Raw genomic sequence first — 22,115 nt, 5'->3', positions numbered from 1 at the left:
AGCAAACTTAATTTCATTTATCTGGTATCCCTTCCATAAAATAGCTTCACAGATTTTCCTCTAATTCTTTAAAATAAACTCCACTGAATCTAGTTTAAAATTTCAGAGTAGGTTCAGGTACAAATCCAAGAAACACAGCACAATTTAAAATGGAAATGTAAAAGCAATTTTATAACTAAGTGTGAGCACTCAGACATTTTTTTTCAATATTAACCACAACGAGTCCACTGAACACAGTACGTGTAGGGAGGAGCCACCACACTAGAAAGAAAACCACTGGCAGCAAGGTATCTTAAATACCTGGCTGGGGCCCTTTCTCTTTTAAAATGAGACCAGTTTGGATTTGAAAAGCATACATTTTTTCCTAACAATTTTCACTTGGCATTTTGCACCCGGGTTAACAGATCCCTCCCAATTCAACCCAAGTGCAAATGTAGAATTCACTTACCTGCACAAACCCGCATGCTGAGAAGTCCTCAAACAAGGGCAGACTTGGACGATCTTCTCTGTAGATGGTGAGCTTGTACGTGATCAGGGTCTCACCCTGTGCTGGAGACTCATCTGCCACAAACATTGAGATTTTGTTCATTCCCAAGCCCAGAGGGTAGTTGGCAAAGCTGGAGAGAGACAGAGAGAGTAACATTTATTCAGCCCAAATGGATTTATATATCAATATTCATTACATGCCTAGTTTGCATACAAAAGTAGATAAGGTCTATACAACTTCATAAGAAACTTAAAATATGAAAAAAGTTTTCATTATGTTTCATAGTACTTTGGTATGCCAACAGTTATCTTGTAGAGCAATTCAGGTCCTCTGTCAACCACAGAGAAGGAAACTCATATTTATTAACCACTTCTCAGGGTCATACATTATCTGATTTAATACTCAAAACAACTCTATGCCCAAAGTCCCATGGTAGGGTCAGGGCTGGAACCCAGGTTGGTCTGACTTGAATCCTCTTTTCTTGCTACTGGACTCTTTTAGCTCCCAGGATGCCAAGTGTATTTCTTTCCCTACAGCACGGGAACATGAGTATCTTCCTTGCCTTGGACATGGCATGTAACAAAGTTCTACCTGCTGTTCAAAATTGTAAACAAAAGAGTCAGTGACTCTCAAAAGGGTTGATAGAAAAAAATTCCACAAGACTGGGAAAGTTAGTGTTAGCATGTTCATAAATTGTCATGAAAATGCTTATTCACTCCCTGAATATTCAAAATCTTGAGGAGTTGGGTTAGGGTAGAAGGAAGCTACCCTTGATGAGTCTCTTTAATATTTCACATAACAAGATCCTCTCTTGCTCAACATTGTTACAAAGATTAGGTACAAATATTGCTAAAAGATCAGTAGAGCACTGATGTGTTCTTTTTAACCACATGACACCTGAAAGGTAAAGGATTTCACACCCTGGTGATCTCTCCAACTGATCTTACGCTTCAGATTTTCTAAATCTTCAAAGGATGCTTCAAATATCTGCTTCCCATTATTATGTCTCCACTCAGCCCTGGTCAACATCCCCCCGTACCTTGTTCCTGCCCGATCGTGCAGGTACACCTTGCACTGACAATTAGAAGTCTCTGCTCCAATTGTCACTGTTACCACGTCAAACGGAACTTCAGAGTAATAATCTTTGATCTTTGGGTTAAATTCAGGATTCAGTTCCAAATGTGGATGTGTGAGGATCTGTTTGATATAACATTGTGTGTCATCTGTTAAAAGAAAAAATAACAGCAAAACAAAAAAACAAAAAAAAAAGACAACTGTGAAATGGATAAATGTTGAAAACTCATATATGATTATCCTTTGAACAACCTTAGTCATTCACTTAGTGATCACTGCTGATTTTCTGCTTGGCACTCTGGTCATATTTGATTTGTGGCTTCAGCTGAATTTTCTATTTGTCAGATTTTGTACAATTTGCCTTATACACAGCTGTTGACTTTAGCTGGCATTAGACAGTTGTTAGTTTTTGCTCAGTCCTTATACGTTTGAAGGTAGAGAGAAGGCGGGAAAATGTCTCACCAGTGGATTGATAACACGTTCATGACATTTACTGCATGTATCAAGCATCTGGTGAATGGGGATGATGACTCTGAGGTGGTAACAGAAGGGCGTCAGCAGGGAATGAGGAAAATTTCTTAATAGGGAGAGTCATAAACTGCCATTGAATTGATATAGTAGCTTACAGGCAGTAGGGTGGAGTGAAGAATGTGAAATCCAATATTACAGCAAACATTTAGATACAAAAACATCAGCAGGACATCCTGAGACCCCCCTCCCTACTCCACCCAGGTCACCTCAGCGTAAGGAAGTACCCTCAAGTATGAGAAGGAAATGGCATACTCTGTTCAATCTTGTCATGGAACCTAGCATATTACTTCATACCACTGATTCTAAGTCATTTGAAAAATATGTTTCCATGCGATAGCCCGATTTTTTACAAAAGGATCTTGACGAGTAAAAGAAAAGTACATTTGTAGGCACACACACCAGCCACTGCTAAATTATATTGCGTCATGTTTGGGATAAGTAAATTACTCAAAAGAAGTTTAGCAAACGTTTTTCAAAGAAATATTAATAAGTATTTTGCTCCATAAATACTTTTCAGTAGTCCACAAAATTCCAGTAAATGAGAAATTTTATAGAAATCGGTAAAATGAAAGTATCTTTTGTCTTTTAAATAAGATGTTCAATGTCGGTTAACAACATGGCAACAGAAAAAGGGAACACGGAATTCGTTGCAGGAAGCTATCCACCGAACTTCAAAAAGTAGATTATCTCATCAGCTGTGCCTCTTCCCCTCTCTGTATACAGTTACCACAATGATTTTTCTACAATCAGTTCTGGGTCAGCTTCAATTCTTTAATGGTTTCTCATTATCTCCCAAATTTAGTCCAAGCTCCTAATAAAGCAGACAAGGCATTTCACAATCTCTTCCTTGTCTTCCTCTCTCGTTACATCCCGTTATATCCTGCACTTTGTGACTTAACGATGCCGAATTTTTTATATTTCTTTGGCAGACACGGGGATGCACCACCAAATCCATGTCAGTGGAAACCACCAACCTTCTGGGTGTCTGGACTCCAGTTCTGAGGCCTGTGTCTCAGTACAACTTCCATCAGGCACTAATGAGAATGAAAACGAAAAATGAAATTGGAAAAAAAAAAAAACCCCAGGGCGCCTGGGTGGAGCAGTCGGTTAAGCGTCCGACTTCAGCCAGGTCACGATCTCGCGGTCCGTGAGTTCGAGCCCCGCGTCAGGCTCTGGGCTGATGGCTCAGAGCCTGGAGCCTGTTTCCGATCCTGTGTCTCCCTCTCTCTCTGCCCCTCCCCCGTTCATGCTCTGTCTCTCTCTGTCCCAAAAATAAATAAACGTTGAAAAAAAAAATTAAAAAAAAAAAACAACCCTACGTACTTCTGACCCACATTGTATAGTTTTCCCAGATTTTGAAAGAAAAAAACTCCTCAGGTACAAATTAGGAATAAATAATAATACAATAGATACATTGTAATTTCATTGTAGGGAAAAGTCTTAATAAAAAATAAATGACTAGTCAATTTGGTTAAATAATTGGGGAAACTACCGACTTTATTGATTTTACTTGTTACCAAATATTTGATCTGGCTGAAAAATGTAGGTGGATTGCATCTATAATTTTGATGATCATGTCAACTTTTGAAATTTCTATGACAAAAGAGAAACCAATGAAAGAATGAGGGCAAGATTATATTATTAGATCTCATCCTAAAAAGGACCATAAGTTTTTATTGGAATTCAACCACTTATTAATAATGCATTCATTTTTTTTTTTCAAAGACCCCCCCCCCCCCCCCCGCCCAGCACATTCTGTGTTCAAGGCACTGAGATAAGCACAGTAAAAAACAGGCTATTGTTGGTCGTGAGATCTGACTCAAATGGAGACTGTGAACCTAACATAACACTTTAAGCAGGCTGGAGTCCAGAGATATAAAATGTGCTTTTGGGAGGACCATTTCCTAAGTAGAAAAGGGAATACATAAACACTGGCATTACTCTTTTATGTTCAAAACCAGCTAAATGAATAACCAAGTAGAAGCTTTATTTTTTCAAAACAGTAACCACAGAGGACGTACTTTAACTTCAGATGATATATTTTTATAAATCAGTCACTGAGAGTTGATTTCCCTGCAGTTCACACTTTCACTTAACAGTGAAAGTTTCCAGTGGGGCTTGCCCATTATAACACTGCCACTCAGCCCTACACGAGACCAAATGTGTAAGGAATTCTCTTAAGCAGGATTCTAGCAAGTGCTTGTTTTTGGTTTCATTAGAATCTCTCCACCTCCGGCTGAAGTGCTCCATCCTAAACCCCTGCTTAAAGGCTGATTTATCTCGACATGATCTTCACCTGAATCATCAGTGCTGCTGATACACCTGGAGTTTCACTGGCATCCTTCCCCCGGGGCCAGCACGCCTCAGGCCAGCTCACCTAGATCCACGGAGAACCCAGTGCCAGCTATGGCGGTGGCAGGCTGCTTAGCCTCTTTGGCAAGCATATTTGGGAAAGCTGTTTGAAGTTTTGGTTGTTTTTAATGAATCCTTTTAACCACAGAGTTTTATTGCCCTCTTGAGGGATAATCGTAACTCATATTAAACACGAGAACAGCCTAGACTCTGAAGGATAATCCCACCTGTTCTGAGGCATCATCAAGTTATTTTTTAAACCTTAAATTATACCATAAAAGTGGGAAGATTAATTATGCGGACCCAGGTAGGACTAGTTTTTATCAACATAAAAACATGAAGTAAGCTAAAGAGCTTATCTAACACGTTCACCTCCTCCAGAACACGTTACTTGGGAACTGGAAAAAAAAAAAAAGGAGATTATCCCCATACAGTTGTTTCATTTTATAAATTATAAAATAGAATACCAAAGAGGTGAAGTGGCTTTCCTGATGCTGCATCTACCCCAGAACCTAGCACTTGACGAATATGCATTCCTAATTTTTTAATGTTTATTCATTTTCGAGAGAGAGCGAAAGAGAGGGAGAGCAAGTGGGAGAGGGGCAGAGAGGGGGTTGCAGGGACAGAGGATTCGAGGATGGCTCCATGCTGACAACAGAGAGCCCGATGAGGGGCTCGAACTCGTGAACCATGAGATCATAACCTGAGCCGAAGCCGGAAGCTTAACCTACTGAACCACCCAGCCACCCCCAAATGTGCATTCTAATCTTGCTCCTGGTTTTCTTCCTAGTACTTTACCCACTATAGCTAGGCACCAGTCTCCCAAGAGTTGCATGTATTTTTCTAGAAGAGATTGGATGGCAAGTGCAGGGAGGGAAGGGCATAAGTGACATCTGTTCTTTTTTCCTGATCAGCAAAACTTTATTTAAAATGTTGCTTTTTTAATTGAATGTATTTGTTGATTCTATTATGCCATACTATTATATAACCTCTCAGTCTACCCCAATTTTAATGATAGTGTTAAAACATAATGAATTAAATTGTATTATAGAAGATACAAATTAGATTTTATTAAATTGGAAGACTTTTATTTATAATAAATTAAACTTTAATCTATAAATTTTATTTTTTTCCAGATTTTATGTTTTCCTGGAATAGATTTTTTATTTGTGAAAGGCTAAATTTTCTAAGTGCATGCTTTAGCACTATATATATATATATATATATATATATTCAAATAGCAATATATATGTTCAAAAAGCAAACCTGCTAAGTAAACTCTTATTATTCTATCATATTATTATAAAGTATTAAGATAACTCATGAGCTTTAAACAAAGAATTGGAAGACCCAGCTTTGATCCAGCTCAGGTATTTAACAGTCCTGTGATCCTGGAAAGATCAATTAGATTCATTCTCTCTCTATATATTCTATTCTATATATATCTTATTCTCTGTATATTCTCTCTTTCTATATTTCTCTCTATATATTCTCTAGATATATTGGCAAGGTCACTGGAATAATGCTGACCAGGGTGAACAAAATTATTTTTACATCCTAAAATCTATATAACACTTGAAATGTATTACTATAATATATATACCATTTTTCTTGATTATACTTTGGTTTAAAAAAATCATGAATTTTAAGAAAATAAGTTAAAAAGCAGATTAAAAATTCTCAATTCTAATAAAGAAAATTCAACTCAAGTACTATCCATTATGTCAATAATCTGACAGAAAAGGAATCCCTGTGGGGTGGTGAGAGCCCTAAAAATCAATGTATAAAGCAGATAAGCTTAAGTGTTTCCACTTGAACAGTCTCCAAGGCAAAGCCTTAATACCCTAAGGACTCCTCAAAATGAGTTTGAAAGTCACTGTCCTTAAACAAACACATGAGCATAATATTTCATGTTCAAAAACAGAGATACAAAAATGCTCTTCTTATGCAAAAGGGACAGATAACAACTTATTCAGAAACTTCTAAAAATGTACTTAATATTTATTTATTTATTTATTTATTTATTTATTTTACTGCAATATTAATATTGTAGTCTGTAAGTGTCCAACTATGAGAAAATGACGATTTCTTCAACGCAGGGCTATGCCTCACTATTGGTTATGCCACTGAAAGACTTTAATTGGAACTCACCATTACTACAATGAACTTCTTTGGTTTCACTCATAATTCGTGGAACAGAAGCTAAAAAAAGAAAAGTTAATTTAAAATGAAAACTATTAATCAAAACAAAAAGAATACATATTCATTAATCTCAAACAGCACAACTTAGTAAAACACATATTTTATTACTTAACTTATTACATCAGAAAGCACTTCTTAGTTAAACTGAAAGCTATGTAAAATAAAAGAAGTTACTCGGTTCAAATCTCAGAAGAATGAGTTTTCCAAATAGGAAAATATTAGGGGAGAAAAATGAATGGTCTAAACGTCTCCATTGCCTGAAGGTGATCTACTGAGATTCCTTCTAGTTCTATGATTTTATGACTTTAATATCCCAAATCATTAGAATTACAGAAATTCTATCCAGTTGATTCCACTGACATTTACTCTTAAGTTTCTGAATTGAACCAAACATCTCTATAAAAAACTCCTTAGTAAATACTGATGGAACAAAGGAATGAATAAACGTACTCAGAATGCTTAAATTATTCATTTAAAGAGAAAAAATGGTGGGAACCAGAAAGAGAGTAGCAGTCTATAATCAGTTCTTCACTGGGCTTACCACTTCATTCTGTTGAATCAGTCTTTCTCAAACTTTAGCATGCCTCAGAATCAACTGAAGGGCTTCTTAAAATACAGAGTGCTGGGGTGCCTGGGTGGCTCTATGGGTTAAGCACCTGAACTCAGGCATGATCTCGCGGTTTGCAAGTTAGAGCCCCACATCAGGCTCTCTGCTGTCAGCACGGAACCTGCTTTTGATCCTCTGTCCTCCTCTCGTTCTGTCCCTCCCCTCGGCTTGGATTCCCTCTCCCTCAAAAAATAAAATAACACTCAAAATAAATAAACACTTAAGAAAAATACAGAGTGCTGGGTCTCATACCCAGAAAAGTAGGATTCTGATTCAGCAGATATGAATCATCTAAATTTCCCAGGTGATGTTGATGTTTCTTCTGGTCTAGGGGACACACATGTTGAGAACCACTGTATTGTATTAAACCTTGATTTGTACTAGGAAAATTCTGATTTCTAAAAAATTGTAGACACGTAGTACTTCTTTTCATCTTTTATTCTTAAAGTTAGAAACATTTTCTTTTTGTATGACAAAAAGCTCAGATGTTCTTTAGAAGGAAAACTTTAGAACATAAAGATAAGTCCAGGAGAGAAAATTACAATCACCATTAGTTTTCCCTGAGGCCCAAGTTGCTTGTAGCCAATTCTTTCATTTAATGATATACCATAAACATCTTTCATGTCATAAATAACTCTTCTGCAATATTGGAATGGCTTTATCATATTTTGTTGGAAATCTATAACTTAATTTATTTATCCAATCCAGTATTATTACAGTAGAAGTAAGTGTATTATAAGTAATTTTAGAAGTAACTGTAGAAAATAGAAGTTTCTAATTTTTTTATTTATTAATAACTCATGTAACTAAACTTCTGTGTACATTCTTAATTATTTGCTTAAATTCAATATCTAGGAGTGAAATTTCTGTGATGCAAGAATAACTTTTAAGGATTTTCTTATATGTTGTTATGGTCCTTAAGGGAGGTTGCTCAGTTTCACTAGCACACGTAGCATGAGAATGCTTACTTCCCTACACTTTCCCCAGCTCTATTATCTTTAAGAGGCAAAATCGTTTCAAATTTGAAGGAAAATCGTATTTCCTAGTTTAACTTCCATTTTTTATTGCTAATGAAGCGAAACACTTTCTTATGTATTTTTTGAGCCACGCAATACTTATTTTCATGTTGGAATCAGCGAGACCATATCTTTTTACCTTTTTTATTTTCAATTGCATCAAATGGCACTTGTGGTTTTTCAATGTTCTCATCCTCTGTGAAAGAAGCCCTGCAAATGCAATGCCAAACAAATCTAGATCAATGAAATGAGCACAATTCATGGAAATTACATTGAACACACTATTTTGTGTGTGTGTGTGTGTGTGTCCTGTGTGGGCACAGATATTTTGATGAACACAAAGAAAACACTTTCTGGATTTCACTCCTCAAAGCTGGCAATCTCACCTCAAGTGAGGTGGGTGGAAATCTCATCATCTCCAATCAGCAGAAGTACATTTGAAGAAAACCAGGGCAAAAAGTCACTCTTCAGTCCAAAAGTGAGCGATCTCTGATAGCCTGGGTCCAACAGAAGTGAATTTGGGAACACACATTCTTACTGGAATTTGTTTGGAAAAAATTACACAGTCTTGAAGTGAGAAGCTTGGAGCCCTGAGACATAGACTCAGGAGAACATGCATATAACCTAAGAAACAGAAGCGTACTATGCAGAAAATGACCTATGTCTTCCTGCATCTTCTATCCTTAAACACTAACTACGCTTAACAGTAAGGGTTAGTTCTATCTAGTGTGTTTGCCTCAGTTTTCTGTTGTATAACTAGATGCTTAGCCAGATACCCCTCTAAATCCTCAAGTTTGGTACCAAATAATCTAAACTGCAGCAGAAAAATTGCTGGTCCTGATGATGGAGACTACTTTCCCGGCCTGAGCTGTGATTCTCCATTTCTCCTGCAGCAGAACAGAGATAACAGCCCTGGCCTTACTTCACAGGGATGAGAATGAAATCAAATGCCCTGTGTTAAATTACATTTTATAAATATTTATTGTCCCAGATATTGTGCTGGGCACTGTGGTAGAGAAGAGATGAATAAGGCATATTCAGTATTCAAAAATTCAAAATACAAACATCAGCAAATTACGAAGAATCAGGGAATTAAAAGTATTGCAAATGTTGGAAGGTGTGATAATTTTATTTCAGTTTACTTTGTAAAGGTGTTTTTTTTTTTCCTTGATACATACAGTGAAGTAATTAGGGGTGAAAAATAATAATGTCTAGGACTTACTTTACAATATTTCCTTCCTCCCAAGGAATGAAGAAACATAAAGCAAGCATGGGGTTAGATATGTTTAGTTGAAGGTTGACTGAGTGCCAGGCCAAATTAAAAAAAAAATAGCTCTGAATTCATAGAAGCAAAAACTCTAAGTGAAGCTCATAAAAGATACAACCCTGAAATGCACGTACACTGAATTAGTATCTTAATGGGATGAGATGCTTTGTATGTTAAAGCATCCTGCAGTGATTCCTTATGCAATTTTGTGGATAAATTATTTGTTTTAAAAATGTGGATTTTTCATGGAAAGCGTATGATGAGAGCAAAGCAACTGTATTTCTAGTAAAGTGAGAATTAACAGATAGCACACAAATATTGATAGTAAGCAACATTTTCATTTTGCTCAGATTTACACTAATTCTGTTGGGACCTCTGGATTCTAAGCCTCAGGGCGCACACATAAATAATTATCACTTTTTCTAACTCTTGCTTTTCTGACTTTATCTCTTCTCACCCTGTTGCTCTAAGCAAATGATCTTTATTTGAAAGGAAGCGTGAGGGGTGCCTGGGTGGCTTAGTCGCTCAAGCATCCGACTCTTGATTTTGGCTCAGGTCATAATCTCATGGTTTGTGAGATCAAGCCCCACACCAGCCCTGCACTGATAGCATGGAGCCTGCTTGGGATTCTCTCTCTTCCCCTCTCTGCCCCTCCCCTGCTGGCGCATGTGTATGTGCTCTCTGTTCTCTCTCTTTCAAAATAATAAATAATCTTTAAAAAAAGGAATCATGAAGTCATTAATCCCTACAGGTAGCATAGGTATGTAAAATTGGCTAGAAGTAGAAAAAGCTGGAGGTGACTATTGTGAAGATAAGGACAATGACAAATGACTACACCTGACCTCCCTTCTGCAGGATGAACTGGAATAAAGACTGGAACATGGACATGAGGCCAGGGTCCTAATCTCTCCTCTATTTCTCTTACCTGTGTGGCTTGAGCAAACGATCCACCTTTTTTTCATCCTGGTTTCCTTGTCTGGAAAATATGTATAATATGCACCCTCCTTGTAATACAGCATGGATGATAATTAAATATACATATGCTCCCAGGTAAATTTGAAGATAATTAGAATTGAGTTTTATTTCTTGAAATGTTCTCAGGTGATTTACCTAATTGCTTTTTGATAAAGATCTGAAGTTTAATTTTCTGTGTTAAGTTAGATAAATCTTTTGAACTTGTCTTACTTTTCCTATAAAAGAAAGAAAACTATTTCCTCCACTGTAGATCCTAAAGTGACCTTTGGATAGCAGAGAAACATGAAAAGTCAATATTAATATTTATTACCTACTTGCCCTGCAGCATACCAGACACCATGTGGTACGTGGAAATTATCTTATTCAATTCTTGTAAAATAATGTGTGGTAGGTAGTATAATCCATATTTTATAGATGTGGAGATTGAGTCTCAGAGGGGTCAAAACTTTAGCTGCTGTAATTAATAAACTCTAGTGTTGGGATATTTGAATCCATGTCTGTCTGATTCAAAAAAGTCCTGATCACTTTCTACACTGATCACTTTCAACACTGACCACTAATACATTCCTTTATTTAAAGGGAATCAGTTAGGGTTAGGGTTAGGGTTAGGGTTAGGGTTAGGGTTACAGTTAAATTTAAGATAAGCCCCTTACTTAACCTTACACTACATGTGACTCTTGAGAAAAACTTGCTGAGAAACAAACTTTCCAATGCTTGCATATCTCAAGGGAATTTAGTCAAAGTTAAAAACAGTAGCTAAATCAAGTTTGCTCCTCCCAACTGATAATGAATGAGACAGACTCGGATTCCTTGAGTGAGTGCAAAGAACAGAGAAACAGGCACTGAGGTCTATTATTTAAAACCTACTTTTCAAGCAAACAAACTTTCTGTTTGGCTTACTACTTCGGGCATTTAGGGAATAAGGCCAACTTCATAACGTTATGACAATTAAGGTGAGTTCTGATCCTGAGTAATGTGCTAAGAATTCATCAAATATATGAGTATTTACATTTTTTAATTAAGAAAAAATTATTGTGGATCTGCTTTCATTATCTCCTGAGGTAGAGGGAAAGGAAGCAGCACTCAGGAGAACCAAAGCCATTCCTTCCTGAGGGTAACTGCAAGAGACATAAGTGGTGATAGCCTGGCCATTTCATCTTTCATCTCCCTAGGAGGTTTTAGGTTTGATTCTGTTTTCCTGGCAGTAGAAAAGTCAAATATTCCCTGAATTCCATCCTATAAAAGAAAAGCAGACTTAGCCAGTGTGTTAGGCACTGTCCATTTTCAACAATTACAGGAGATGTTAATGTGTTCACCTGGCTTATCCTTTCTTCCATCTGCTCATTACTACCTTTCATTAGAATGAAAGTGGAAGGGGGAGGCCAAATGTTTCCCTCTGAGATTCTACCTTCTTTTTTTTCTTTAATTTTTCAATGGTTATTTATTTTTGAGAGAGAGAGAGAGAGAGAGAGAGAGAGAGAGAGAGAGAGCGCAGTGGAGGCGCAGAGAGAAAGGGAGACACAGAACTAAAGCAAGCTCCAGGCTCTGCACTGTCAGCACAGAGCCTGACGTGGGGGTGTGAGTATGTGACCTGAGCCGACGTCGGATACTCAACCAACTGAGGCACCCAGGCTTCCCGAGATTCGACCTTCTAAAAAAAAAAGAAAAGTTCTACTCTTCTGGCAGGGACAGACATATTTATAAATTTGGATACATTCTGCCCACTTTAAAGCCATGCCTCAAAAACTCTTTAAATAAATGTTCACACCATCTTGGGCTCCATGCTGACTGATGGTTCATTAAAAAAAAAAAAAAGAAAGAAAAAAGTCACCCAAGTCTTTCTGTCTGATACGCCTGTAATTCAAGGATATATATCACAGAATGAAACAAATTTGAGGGTTTTCATTTTAAACATTACTCTTTAGAGTCAAGTCCTGTTGGTTTGAAAAACTGTTGGATGTGTTCTTATTACAGTGTTTGAAGACCACTAGAATTGTTATGGTTTCAAGGCTTTACAGAAGCTTATTTTCCAGAGCACAAATTTTTGGACACATTTCTTTTTGTTGCTTTCTTTAATGCAGGCAAAATCTTTTGAAATCAATCTTTAGAGAATTTTTGGATTGCACAATTCAAATTTGTGGCTATCTTACCATTCCAGTGGGTGTAGCTGTGCGTTTTTATTCAGGACCCGAAATTGTTCAAATACATTTAAAAGAGACCAGTACTGAGTCAGGACTGAACCAGGTTGTCCTATAGGATTTGCCATATCATAAAATTCACGCATCAAAGACTGAATCCCAGGAGCAGTAGATGGGAAGAGCTGAAAAGAAACAGTCAAAATGAGAATATCTGAATAAGTTATGGAAAATAATTTAAAAGGTGTTATTACTAGAAAAGTCTTTGTATTTTATTCAGCTGTTTTTAAAAATCAGATATTTATTTAAAATCCATTGGTCAGTTTCATAATATAATTTTCTGTGCAGTTGTCAAGGTAAATGTCACTTTTTATAAGGAACAAATTTTGTTGATCATATTTCTAAATAGGATGAGTTTTCTTTCTCTTTTCATTGAATGGAAATGGTCATCTCCTTCCTAAAGATATCTGAGTACAGGTGAATGACAGACTGAGTCAGGCAGTAGGAAGAATGAGGAGAAATTGCTTTGGATTACAAGTGAACTTTGTCAGGGTGAGAGATATTAATCCTACAAAAAAAATCTAGTCATCCTCTTTTGACACCGAGAGTCAGGAAATTAGGATATGCTCTTTCTCCTGCGAAATAATTCTGTAGTCTATGCCGAGTGATGTTCACTACATTCACAATATCTTAAATTATGAATTCCTGAAGAATGAGACCTCTTTCTTTATATTTGTAGAGTTTTGATCCAACTGTCACAAATGTAATATGGGTATGTTTAAATTAATTAAAATAATCTGCCAATTAAATTATCTTTGGGGCAAAAGCTTACTTTGAATCCTCTAAAATACGAGTCTATTTTGATGAGCAATGATTGTTGTATGTAAGTGATGAATCATTAAATTCTACTCCTGAAACTAATATTGCACTGTATGTTAACTAAACTAGAATTTAAAGAAAAATTTGGAAAAAATAAAATAAAATGAGTCTAAATTATAAAAACAAGTGCCAAACATTCACTAATTAACTTAGTAAATTAGTTATAACTCAGATAAGTATAATGTGAATACATGGTTTTTTAAGTAAAAAATAAATGTTGATCCATACAGATTAATAACAAACTACCAGTGGACTTTTAAAAATGCTGTTTTAAAAAGATGTTTTGTATAAACAAACCTTAGGTAGAAAAATATAAATCCATTGTAGTCTATCTAGACAAGTGACAGAACTAGAGAAAAAGCAAGTACTGAATGTATATGTACTAAATTATCTTGATATTGACCAATACATTAACAGAACCCAAACAAATACACAGAAAAGACAATAAAATGTCATTGATTTTTTTAGGCTGAAACCAGTAATGGTTATCATAACTATTTACATTTTCTTTCTTTGAGGTTTGCTATAGAGTTGCAACAAATTAAGATTTAGGTAGTTTTCTAAGATGTGGTCATATTCAGTAATATTTGATTTTACACGAACAAAAAGGGCACAATGAGCAGAAAGAAATTTTTGTCAAACATCAATGTCCCAAAGCTAAAAGCAAAACTTCTCTAGAAAAACGTGGACATTTTTCCTTAAGAACTGCCATATACTGGCAGCCCTACTGATCTCATATCCTTTAGCTTGAATAAGCCATGTATTATTTGCAAAGTCCTAAAGAAAATGGATTCTGCTCATTTTAATATTTAGATCTCTGAAAAGAAGAAAGAAGCTTACAAAGGTTTCTGGTTCTTAACGAAATATCTTCATCAAGTGAAAATCAAATAGCTTATGGCTGATCTACTATAATCTCAGTGATCATGAGGAATCAAATGTCACTTTTGTTTTACCAGTTGGAATGGCCCCAAACTCCCAAGTTCCTTTATGAAAGTCATAATTGAGTGCATCTCCTCTAAAGACAGGCATTGATTTGGTTCCTTTTGATAGTTTTCGCCCTATAATGGGGGAGGGGAACAAATCTTAAGCAACTGTTACCAAGTCAAACCATGTTTAGCCCAATTGCTTCCCACTTTATACACCAAAGTTTGAACTCTACAAACAGCTGAGCTAATTAATGCTAAATAATACATATAGCTTCAGCTTGTCACAACAGTGTCTGACTCTAAGAAAATTTCATATTTGACAAAGAGATGCTGAATGAAATTGCTCAATAGTGCTTTGGTAGTAAGCCTGGGGAGATGAGCCCTATAGGGTAGACGGTGTATGACAATTTGGGAACGCAGGAAGAGTCCTCTTCAGCCCTCAAAGTACCAGAGGTCAGAGCAGCAAATGAACATGTGAATCTCTTCCAAATTACAGTTTTGGAGTTTGTGGATTCTGATAAATGGTCCCCCTGCCCCATTTTCCCCTCACATCTATTTTTTTCCTGATGCATCCCAGAGAGGAGAAGTTGCAAATATTTTCCATTCCTTCTGGGTGAAGTGGTTCTAACGGTTTTAATGACAATCTACTCACTAGTGAAGGAAAATAGGGAACTAGAAGGAGAATTAATAAAATCTCAGGGAAACAGCAGTCTGTAAAGTTATGTTCTATCTCTCACAAACAACTCTCCACAGAGCAAGAACGTTGTGAGAATTTCCATGTTCTACTCTTCCAAGTTTTCTGAATACGGGTTTTAAAACAGAAAGACGTATAGAGAATAATGCTGTACTTAGTAATCTGTACAGATTTTTTGATCCATCAAGAAAAGTTATATTAACATGTCATTAAAAAATTAACCAATGCTACTATGAAGCATTACATCCTAATCATCAGAAATCTAAGCAAAGATGTTAACCAGATGTGAATTCTTTAAAAATTAGTATTATAACTCCAGTGCCTTGGTGTCAATCTAGAGCACTTACTGCTATTCTAGACTGGCTCCAAAAAGTTCTCTTATTATCTCTATTCCTCTTAAAGAATTCTAAATAACATAGAATATGTATTATTCATAATATCCACAAACATTCCTTAGGAATTAGGAATTGCCTTATTTTAACCCATAACTGCATCAGAATCAGTCACTCATACTTAGTTGACGTAAAATAATATTAGTCCTTAGGTCAGAAAAATATTAAGAGATGTAATATAATGGATACCAATTAGTTTCAAATGAATTATCAATTTGCTTAACTGCACAATAAAGAAAATGGCACCTTCCAAAGAATGACTTGAAAGAAATATTTGTCACTACAAGAATATGCACTTACCTTAAAAACACCTGATATATAAAATCCCTGAAATATCTCAGAAAACATGGGAAGTGAAGATTCATTAGAGAAGAGAAAATTGAAAGTATCTTGTAAAAGGAATTCTTCTGTGTTTTGGTCCTCAAAATCCGTATTATCACCATCTTGAAAATTTAAATGCTCATGCACCTGTGGAAGAGTAAAAGCACAGCAAATATTTTTCATTGACTTTTATATTAATGCAGTGGAATCACTTGTAAGACATGATTCATTCCTGTTGGATTGTAGATCAGAACTGACATCTAGTGGCCTTTTTGGAGGTCAACAGTTTTATAAAATATAAGAAATGTTCTTTTGAAGATACAATTTTTATAAGAAAATTAATGGATTATAAAGTCACTTAAGTTTATCTTGAAACTCTTTACTGTTAGAATTCGTGTCCATGAAAGATAATAAGTAACAGTTCTGAACAATAAATTTTAAAGAGCACACTAAGATGTGTGCAAGATAATGAATAATTTAAAATGTAGATTCATGAAGTTTCAAATTTTTATGAATGAGTCTTTGAGCTATTAAACTAAATGTCTGAGCCACATATAATATAATCACTCCCCTTGTACAATAGTTTGAAATGCAGTCAATGCAATATGAAGTTGAAATCTGATTGCTCATAATTTTATTTTGCTCCTCTTCCCTTCTTCCTACTCCATACCCCAAAATAAAGCTTTCTGTAGACTTATTCAATGTTTTTAAATCTTCTTGCCACAAAGGGATATTTTAGATGAGAAATATGTAGGAGATGATCTGAATGAGTTCATTTAATTTGAAAGGAAGCAAAAGAACCAGGGTATATAAAAAAAACACTCTTCAATTTACACATATTTTATACTAGGAAAAAAAACCATATATTTGAAAAATTCCCATGGCTTTTTAATTAAAATATAGGCCAATTTAAAACTAAATACCTAGGGGCACCTGGGTGGCTCAGTCCGTTGAGCATCCGATTTCCACTCAGGTTATGATCTCAGGGTTCATGACTTGGAGCCCTTCACTGGGCTCTGTACTGACAGCACAGAGTCTTCTCTGTCTCCTTCTTTCTCTGCCCCTCTCCCACTCACTCACTCTCCTTCTCAAAAACAAACATTAAAAAATAAAACTAAATATCTATATGTAAAGAATAAGAGTTATATATATAAACTTAAGGGAATAAGCTGGGTAACTGCTATTTTCTATTACCCAAATGTCTACCACTTTATTTCATAAACAGTGACTGAACCATAGAAAAATCTGTGCCTGTTCCACAGTGAGGCATAGTAGGGACTGGACCTCAAATCATAGATTCTCCATACATTAGTTAATTTTCTGAACTACAGTAAAATATAAGCCTGTAGCGACTTTAAAACAAGTTGCTATTTATTGGTTGGTTACTATGAATGCAAACAATGCGTGCACACACATACACACACACACACGCACATAGATCATTCAGCATAAGGCGGGAAGCTCACAGAAAGCCTTTGGCATACGCACCTGGAGCACAACAGGGTACCTGAAATTGTAGTAACCAATATCAAAAGTTAAAAGTTGAAAACATAATCTGCATCTGAAATAAAAACACAAGGTAATATAAAAATATATTCTTTTTGCTACATTTACTCTATCATTTGATGCATTATTAACAGTTACTACAGTTAAATTTCAAGGTATGTATTAATTAAAGAGAGCAGTGGCTTGGATAATATGGAATTACATGCAACCTATTTTTAAATTGGAATTTGTTTTGTTCCTTGTAGAAAATACAAATATAACGCATTAAACAATGAGTTTAATAATGCATTAAACATATGAGTTTACTTCATGAAAATGCAAATATGGAGAAGGAAACTCTCCTACTCCTACACGCTGGGCATTCTTATTCACATAGGAAGCATGATAAAGCTTAATTGAGCCACCTCCTTTTTGTTGACATTGTAAATTTAACTTTTTTTTTCTAGAAAAAGGGCATTAAATTACGTTGAAGTAGGCTGTAACATGAAAATAGTAGCTATTGACTATTGTTAATAAGGGCCATAAGTAAAATTACACCTAGTCAATGCAAAGTGCATATGATAGAAATACCTAAGCTTAAAAAGGAGATACAATTAAAATCCACTTAAATAATGTGTGCTTTATTTCTTGTCACTATTATCTAGACACTAACAAGTCTGTAACATGCTTTGAAGTGTAGGATCTACAAATATGGAAAGATGCTTGCAAGTCCATATTTATATACTGACATAACATTTTCCAAATAGCACCTACTTGTAATAATTAAGATATATTTTCACTAATAATTTTTAGATTGGGGTTTTTTAATTTTTTTTAATGTTAAATTTTGTTTTTACCTATTGAAGGCCTTTGGTCCCAGAGTAGATGTTTCACTGAATACTTCAGCTGCTAGGAGGAGTTTGCTAATTGCTTCCTTCATATTATCAAAAGCCTGAAGAGGTGAACTGGCTGTCAGGAATGTCTCAAAAAATGTTTGCAACTGTGAACAAAGTAAAGGGTTAACTATTGAGTCAATAATCTCAGTTTGTCTATCATTTCCAAGGTGACCAGTTTGAAAGATTCTGTTAGGTTATATCTTCCTGTCATGTTCAAAAAAAACCTCCTTAAATAGGAAAGTTTGGTAACCTATATATAATATATATGTATAGGGTGTGTATATACATACGCATATATCTTACATATAATATACTGAAAGTGTATATAATATACTAAAAGTATGTTATAAATGAATATTATGTATATAATATCCAATGTCTATTATGTACATAATATGCAATATGTATAGATTATACACATTTAAAAAAAATTTTTAAGGGGAGCCTGGCTGGCTCAGTCGGTTGAGCGTCTGACTTAGGCTCAGGTCATGATCTCGCAGTCTATGAGTTCGAGCCCCGCATCGGGCTCTGTGCTGACAGCTCAGAGCCTGGAGCCTGCTTCGGATTCTGTGTCTCCCTCTCTCTCTGCCCCTCCTCCGCTCATGCTCTGTCTCTCTCTCTCTCTCTCTCTCAAAAAATTTTATTTAATTATTAAGCCTTTCAACTGAATATAGGGTGCACTACATCTTATAATTTAGATTACTTTAGCATTTTGGCTTCCCTTTCCCTCATTTCACAGCATCTAATCATGGAAAGTGAAAAGGAATTATTAACAAGAACTTGTGATCAGAACTTACAGGTTTAATTTGTGACTCTACAAACTAGATGACCTTGGACTGACAACTCACTTTGGATTTCTGTGTTCTCTTTAAAATGGGTGAATACTACCAACAAGAGAGCTGTCGATACAAATCGGAAGAAAGTGTACTTGAAAGCCACTGTAAGGTATGAAATCCAAATCCAAGCTTTTTAGTATTGTCACTTTTCTGTATATATTGGAACAAAAATAACTGCATGAAAGGTGCTTTTTCACAGCATCTTGCTATGGGAGACCTAGCCAACTAATGAAGAATCTAAGAGAGTCTCAGTCTCCTCTTAACGTTTTCGTTTAAGGAACGTTTCATGTGGATAGAAAAGATAGGGCAGTATTACAAAAAGGAGAATAAAGCTCAGGCTTATGTTTTCTTAGAAATACCATTGTTCATGTTGTAAACAGCCATTTTTATTTGCTTAAGTATTAAAACAATCACAACAACAAAACTACCTCTTGAAGATGCTTAACATCAAAGTTCAAGTCAAAATTTTTAAAAAGCATAAAACAAACTTCATATTGGGTTGTACACTTTCTTTGGATAAATATAATCTCTCAAAGATGAAGAACAAAAAATATTTTTTGAAAAAACATGCAGCAGGTATCCTCTTCATGTTTTTGGAAGAACAGACTAGATCGCTCTGAGCTGAGTAAGGCTACAAAGTGAAAAACTTTGGTTGCTATGATAATGAAGGACAGATAAGCAACCTGAGGGAAATGGTAAATGTATCTTTAAAAATACACAAGTAAAATCCCCCAAGTGAAACAAATCCTGACTTCATAAACTTTTACCAGCTGAAACACAGAAACCTAATGAGATGTGCATTTTCAGACTCTATGGACACAACATTAGCATTTGGCAATTGGGATGTTTTGCCATTTCACTAAGGAAAATAAATGTAATAATTGTATGATCAAAAGAAAACAAATTAATACGAACACTAAAAATGTTAACACCCTTGAGTCAAAACAGAGTAATATTGTTTTTCCAAATAAAAAGAACTCCTATTTCACTCAGTTCAGCATGATTATGTAGAGAGGGTTACTGATTGTATTATTGCATTTTTTATTTTAATGTTTCCCGAATATCACAAAGGTCAAGGTTAATAATTTAAGAAAGTTGGAAATGTTTGTGTAGCATATAAGATGTATAAGTTTGATATCACATTATATCTTCCATGGCAAAAAATCATTAGAAATTAATGTCTTAGGGTTGTATTTATTCTCCCACTGTGGAAATGATTATTTCTTAATTTCTGTAACAGTGAGCATTGAATATGGGCTGCCAGTATATGGATTCAGTTCCATTCAATTCACATTTTTTAGTGAGAATTTTACTATGTGGAAAGTACTATACTGTTAGGAGTCATGGCACATAGCACAGTGGTCACACTATAGATACTAGAGGCAAAAAGTCCTGGGTTTAACTTTGGCTCTATGCCTGTTACTATTAAATTGTGAGAACTGGGATTAATGACAGTATCTATTTTGCAGAGGTATCGCTCAGATTAAATGACAGAATTTACATAAGGTACACCACCTCCCAGCACATCAATACTCAGCACATGTTCGCTCCTTGCATCAATTAAAACGAGAGAAGTCCGCAGCCATTTAAAGGAGTGGCTGTTGAAGTCAGATTCTCATAATGTGATGCATTTGTGGAAATTCAAAACTGCCTCTGAGAATTTGAACACATGTGACACCAATCAAAACAGAACATTTCAAAAATATATGATAAACCTTTAATAGAAATGTTTTAAAAGGGAGAATAAAGAGGTATGATGGTTGAATGGCCCCCTCCAGTGGGATGCCTCCCAACAAAAGTGAGAGAGCAGAACTGAAGGGTCCAAATAATTGGCTATCCCCCAATTCCCCAAGACCTCAGTCTGCTCAGAGAAGGACCAACATCAGCCACCAACAATGAAAACAGGGGGCCAGAACATAGCGGCCTTCGCGAAGTATGAGGACAGGAGAGAGAAGCGGGGCTCGGAAAGCATGTTTCGAAATGGAGCAACTTGTTTTATTTTTGTGTTAGCTCAGTTCCAAGTTGTTGTCTCTGTATGCACTTCCTTCTATCTCGCTGCACGAATTTTAAATGATCTAAGCCCTTCAGTTCAAAGGAAATTCTAGATGAGTGACCTATTTAATTTATTTAGTACAGTGGCAAACTACATATGCCAGAAATGAAAATAGAATTGTGCAAGTGTTTAATAGGTATCTAAAAAAAATCAACTTTCAGTGAGTGACCCTGAGAGGGCACAATACTTGTATCAGTTCTTGTAACTAACTAATCCACGCAGGCTAAGTGGAGGACTTCTTTGTGTGTCTGGTCCTACTGTAATTTGTTATACTTACTGTATTTCCTTGGTCAAATTACTTGAATTCTGTGCATCTCAGTGTGTTCAGATATAGAAAGAGAATTGTGCTCAATGGTCTCATTAGACAATGGCAAATCTGAAATTATTTGATATTAATACCACTTACAGCCATCAGAGCTTGAAAAACCCATTTCACCCAGGAGCTTTCTTAACTCAAGAATACCCGAAGAAGCACTTTCACTTTCGTTGCTAGTTTAAAATAATGAAGCCATAAACTCAAATATCAAGGAGACTTATCCCTCTCTACATCAAGATTTTTAATGGATGTTTTTGAGTTACATAAATATGAGAATAAGATCCCAAAGAAATCACTGCCTTGGCAGTAAGGTAAAAATAAGTAAAAGAGCGTCTTAAAACTTTTTAACATGACATGAAACTATTTTATAAATTCTACATTTTCCTCCTTCATTGTAAAACTGAAATGCAAATTTTGTGCAAAATAAATGTTATAGAAAATGACCTAGTAGGATCGTGGTTGTGGGGCGCCTGGGTGGCTCAGTCAGTTAAGCATCCCACTCTTGATTTCAGCTCAGGTCATGATCTCTGGTTTGTGGGTTTGAGACCACGTCGGGCTCCACACATGGAGCCTGCTTGAGTTCTCTCTCTCCCTCTCTCTCTACCCCTCCCATGCGCTCTCTCTCTTTCCTTCTCTCTCTCAATGTAAATAAATAAGCTTTGAAAAAGATC

At 35.7% G+C, this 22,115-nt stretch overlaps 1 protein-coding gene across 7 annotated transcripts in view; it reads right to left on the bottom strand.

Annotated features, from left to right (window-relative positions):
• CPED1 (cadherin like and PC-esterase domain containing 1) overlaps positions 1-22,115 on the bottom strand; it is a 268,599-nt gene that overhangs the window by 124,704 nt on the left and 121,780 nt on the right. For 4 of the 7 annotated variants that reach the window (XR_007150228.1, XM_047849265.1, XM_047849266.1 and 1 more), the window contains 10 exons: positions 18,201-18,343; positions 17,347-17,419; positions 15,838-16,005; positions 14,479-14,583; positions 12,662-12,831; positions 8,409-8,479; positions 6,596-6,646; positions 3,067-3,126; positions 1,527-1,710; positions 449-617 (listed from right to left, as the gene is read on the bottom strand). Coding sequence is in view for 6 of the 7 variants with exons in the window: in XM_047849265.1 (XP_047705221.1) it covers positions 449-617; positions 1,527-1,710; positions 3,067-3,126; positions 6,596-6,646; positions 8,409-8,479; positions 12,662-12,831; positions 14,479-14,583; positions 15,838-16,005; positions 17,347-17,419; positions 18,201-18,343 (1,194 nt within the window). In the remaining variant the exon portion in view is untranslated. The remainder of the gene's footprint in view (positions 1-448; positions 618-1,526; positions 1,711-3,066; positions 3,127-6,595; positions 6,647-8,408; positions 8,480-12,661; positions 12,832-14,478; positions 14,584-15,837; positions 16,006-17,346; positions 17,420-18,200; positions 18,344-22,115) is intronic. The other 3 variants (XM_047849267.1, XM_047849269.1, XM_047849268.1) reach the window with 2 other exon arrangements.

This window comes from Prionailurus viverrinus, chromosome A2, assembly GCF_022837055.1.
Source record: "Prionailurus viverrinus isolate Anna chromosome A2, UM_Priviv_1.0, whole genome shotgun sequence".
NCBI lineage: Eukaryota > Metazoa > Chordata > Mammalia > Carnivora > Felidae > Prionailurus > Prionailurus viverrinus.
Note: the sequence above shows the minus strand (reverse complement) of the source record. Positions and strands in the feature narration are given on the sequence as shown.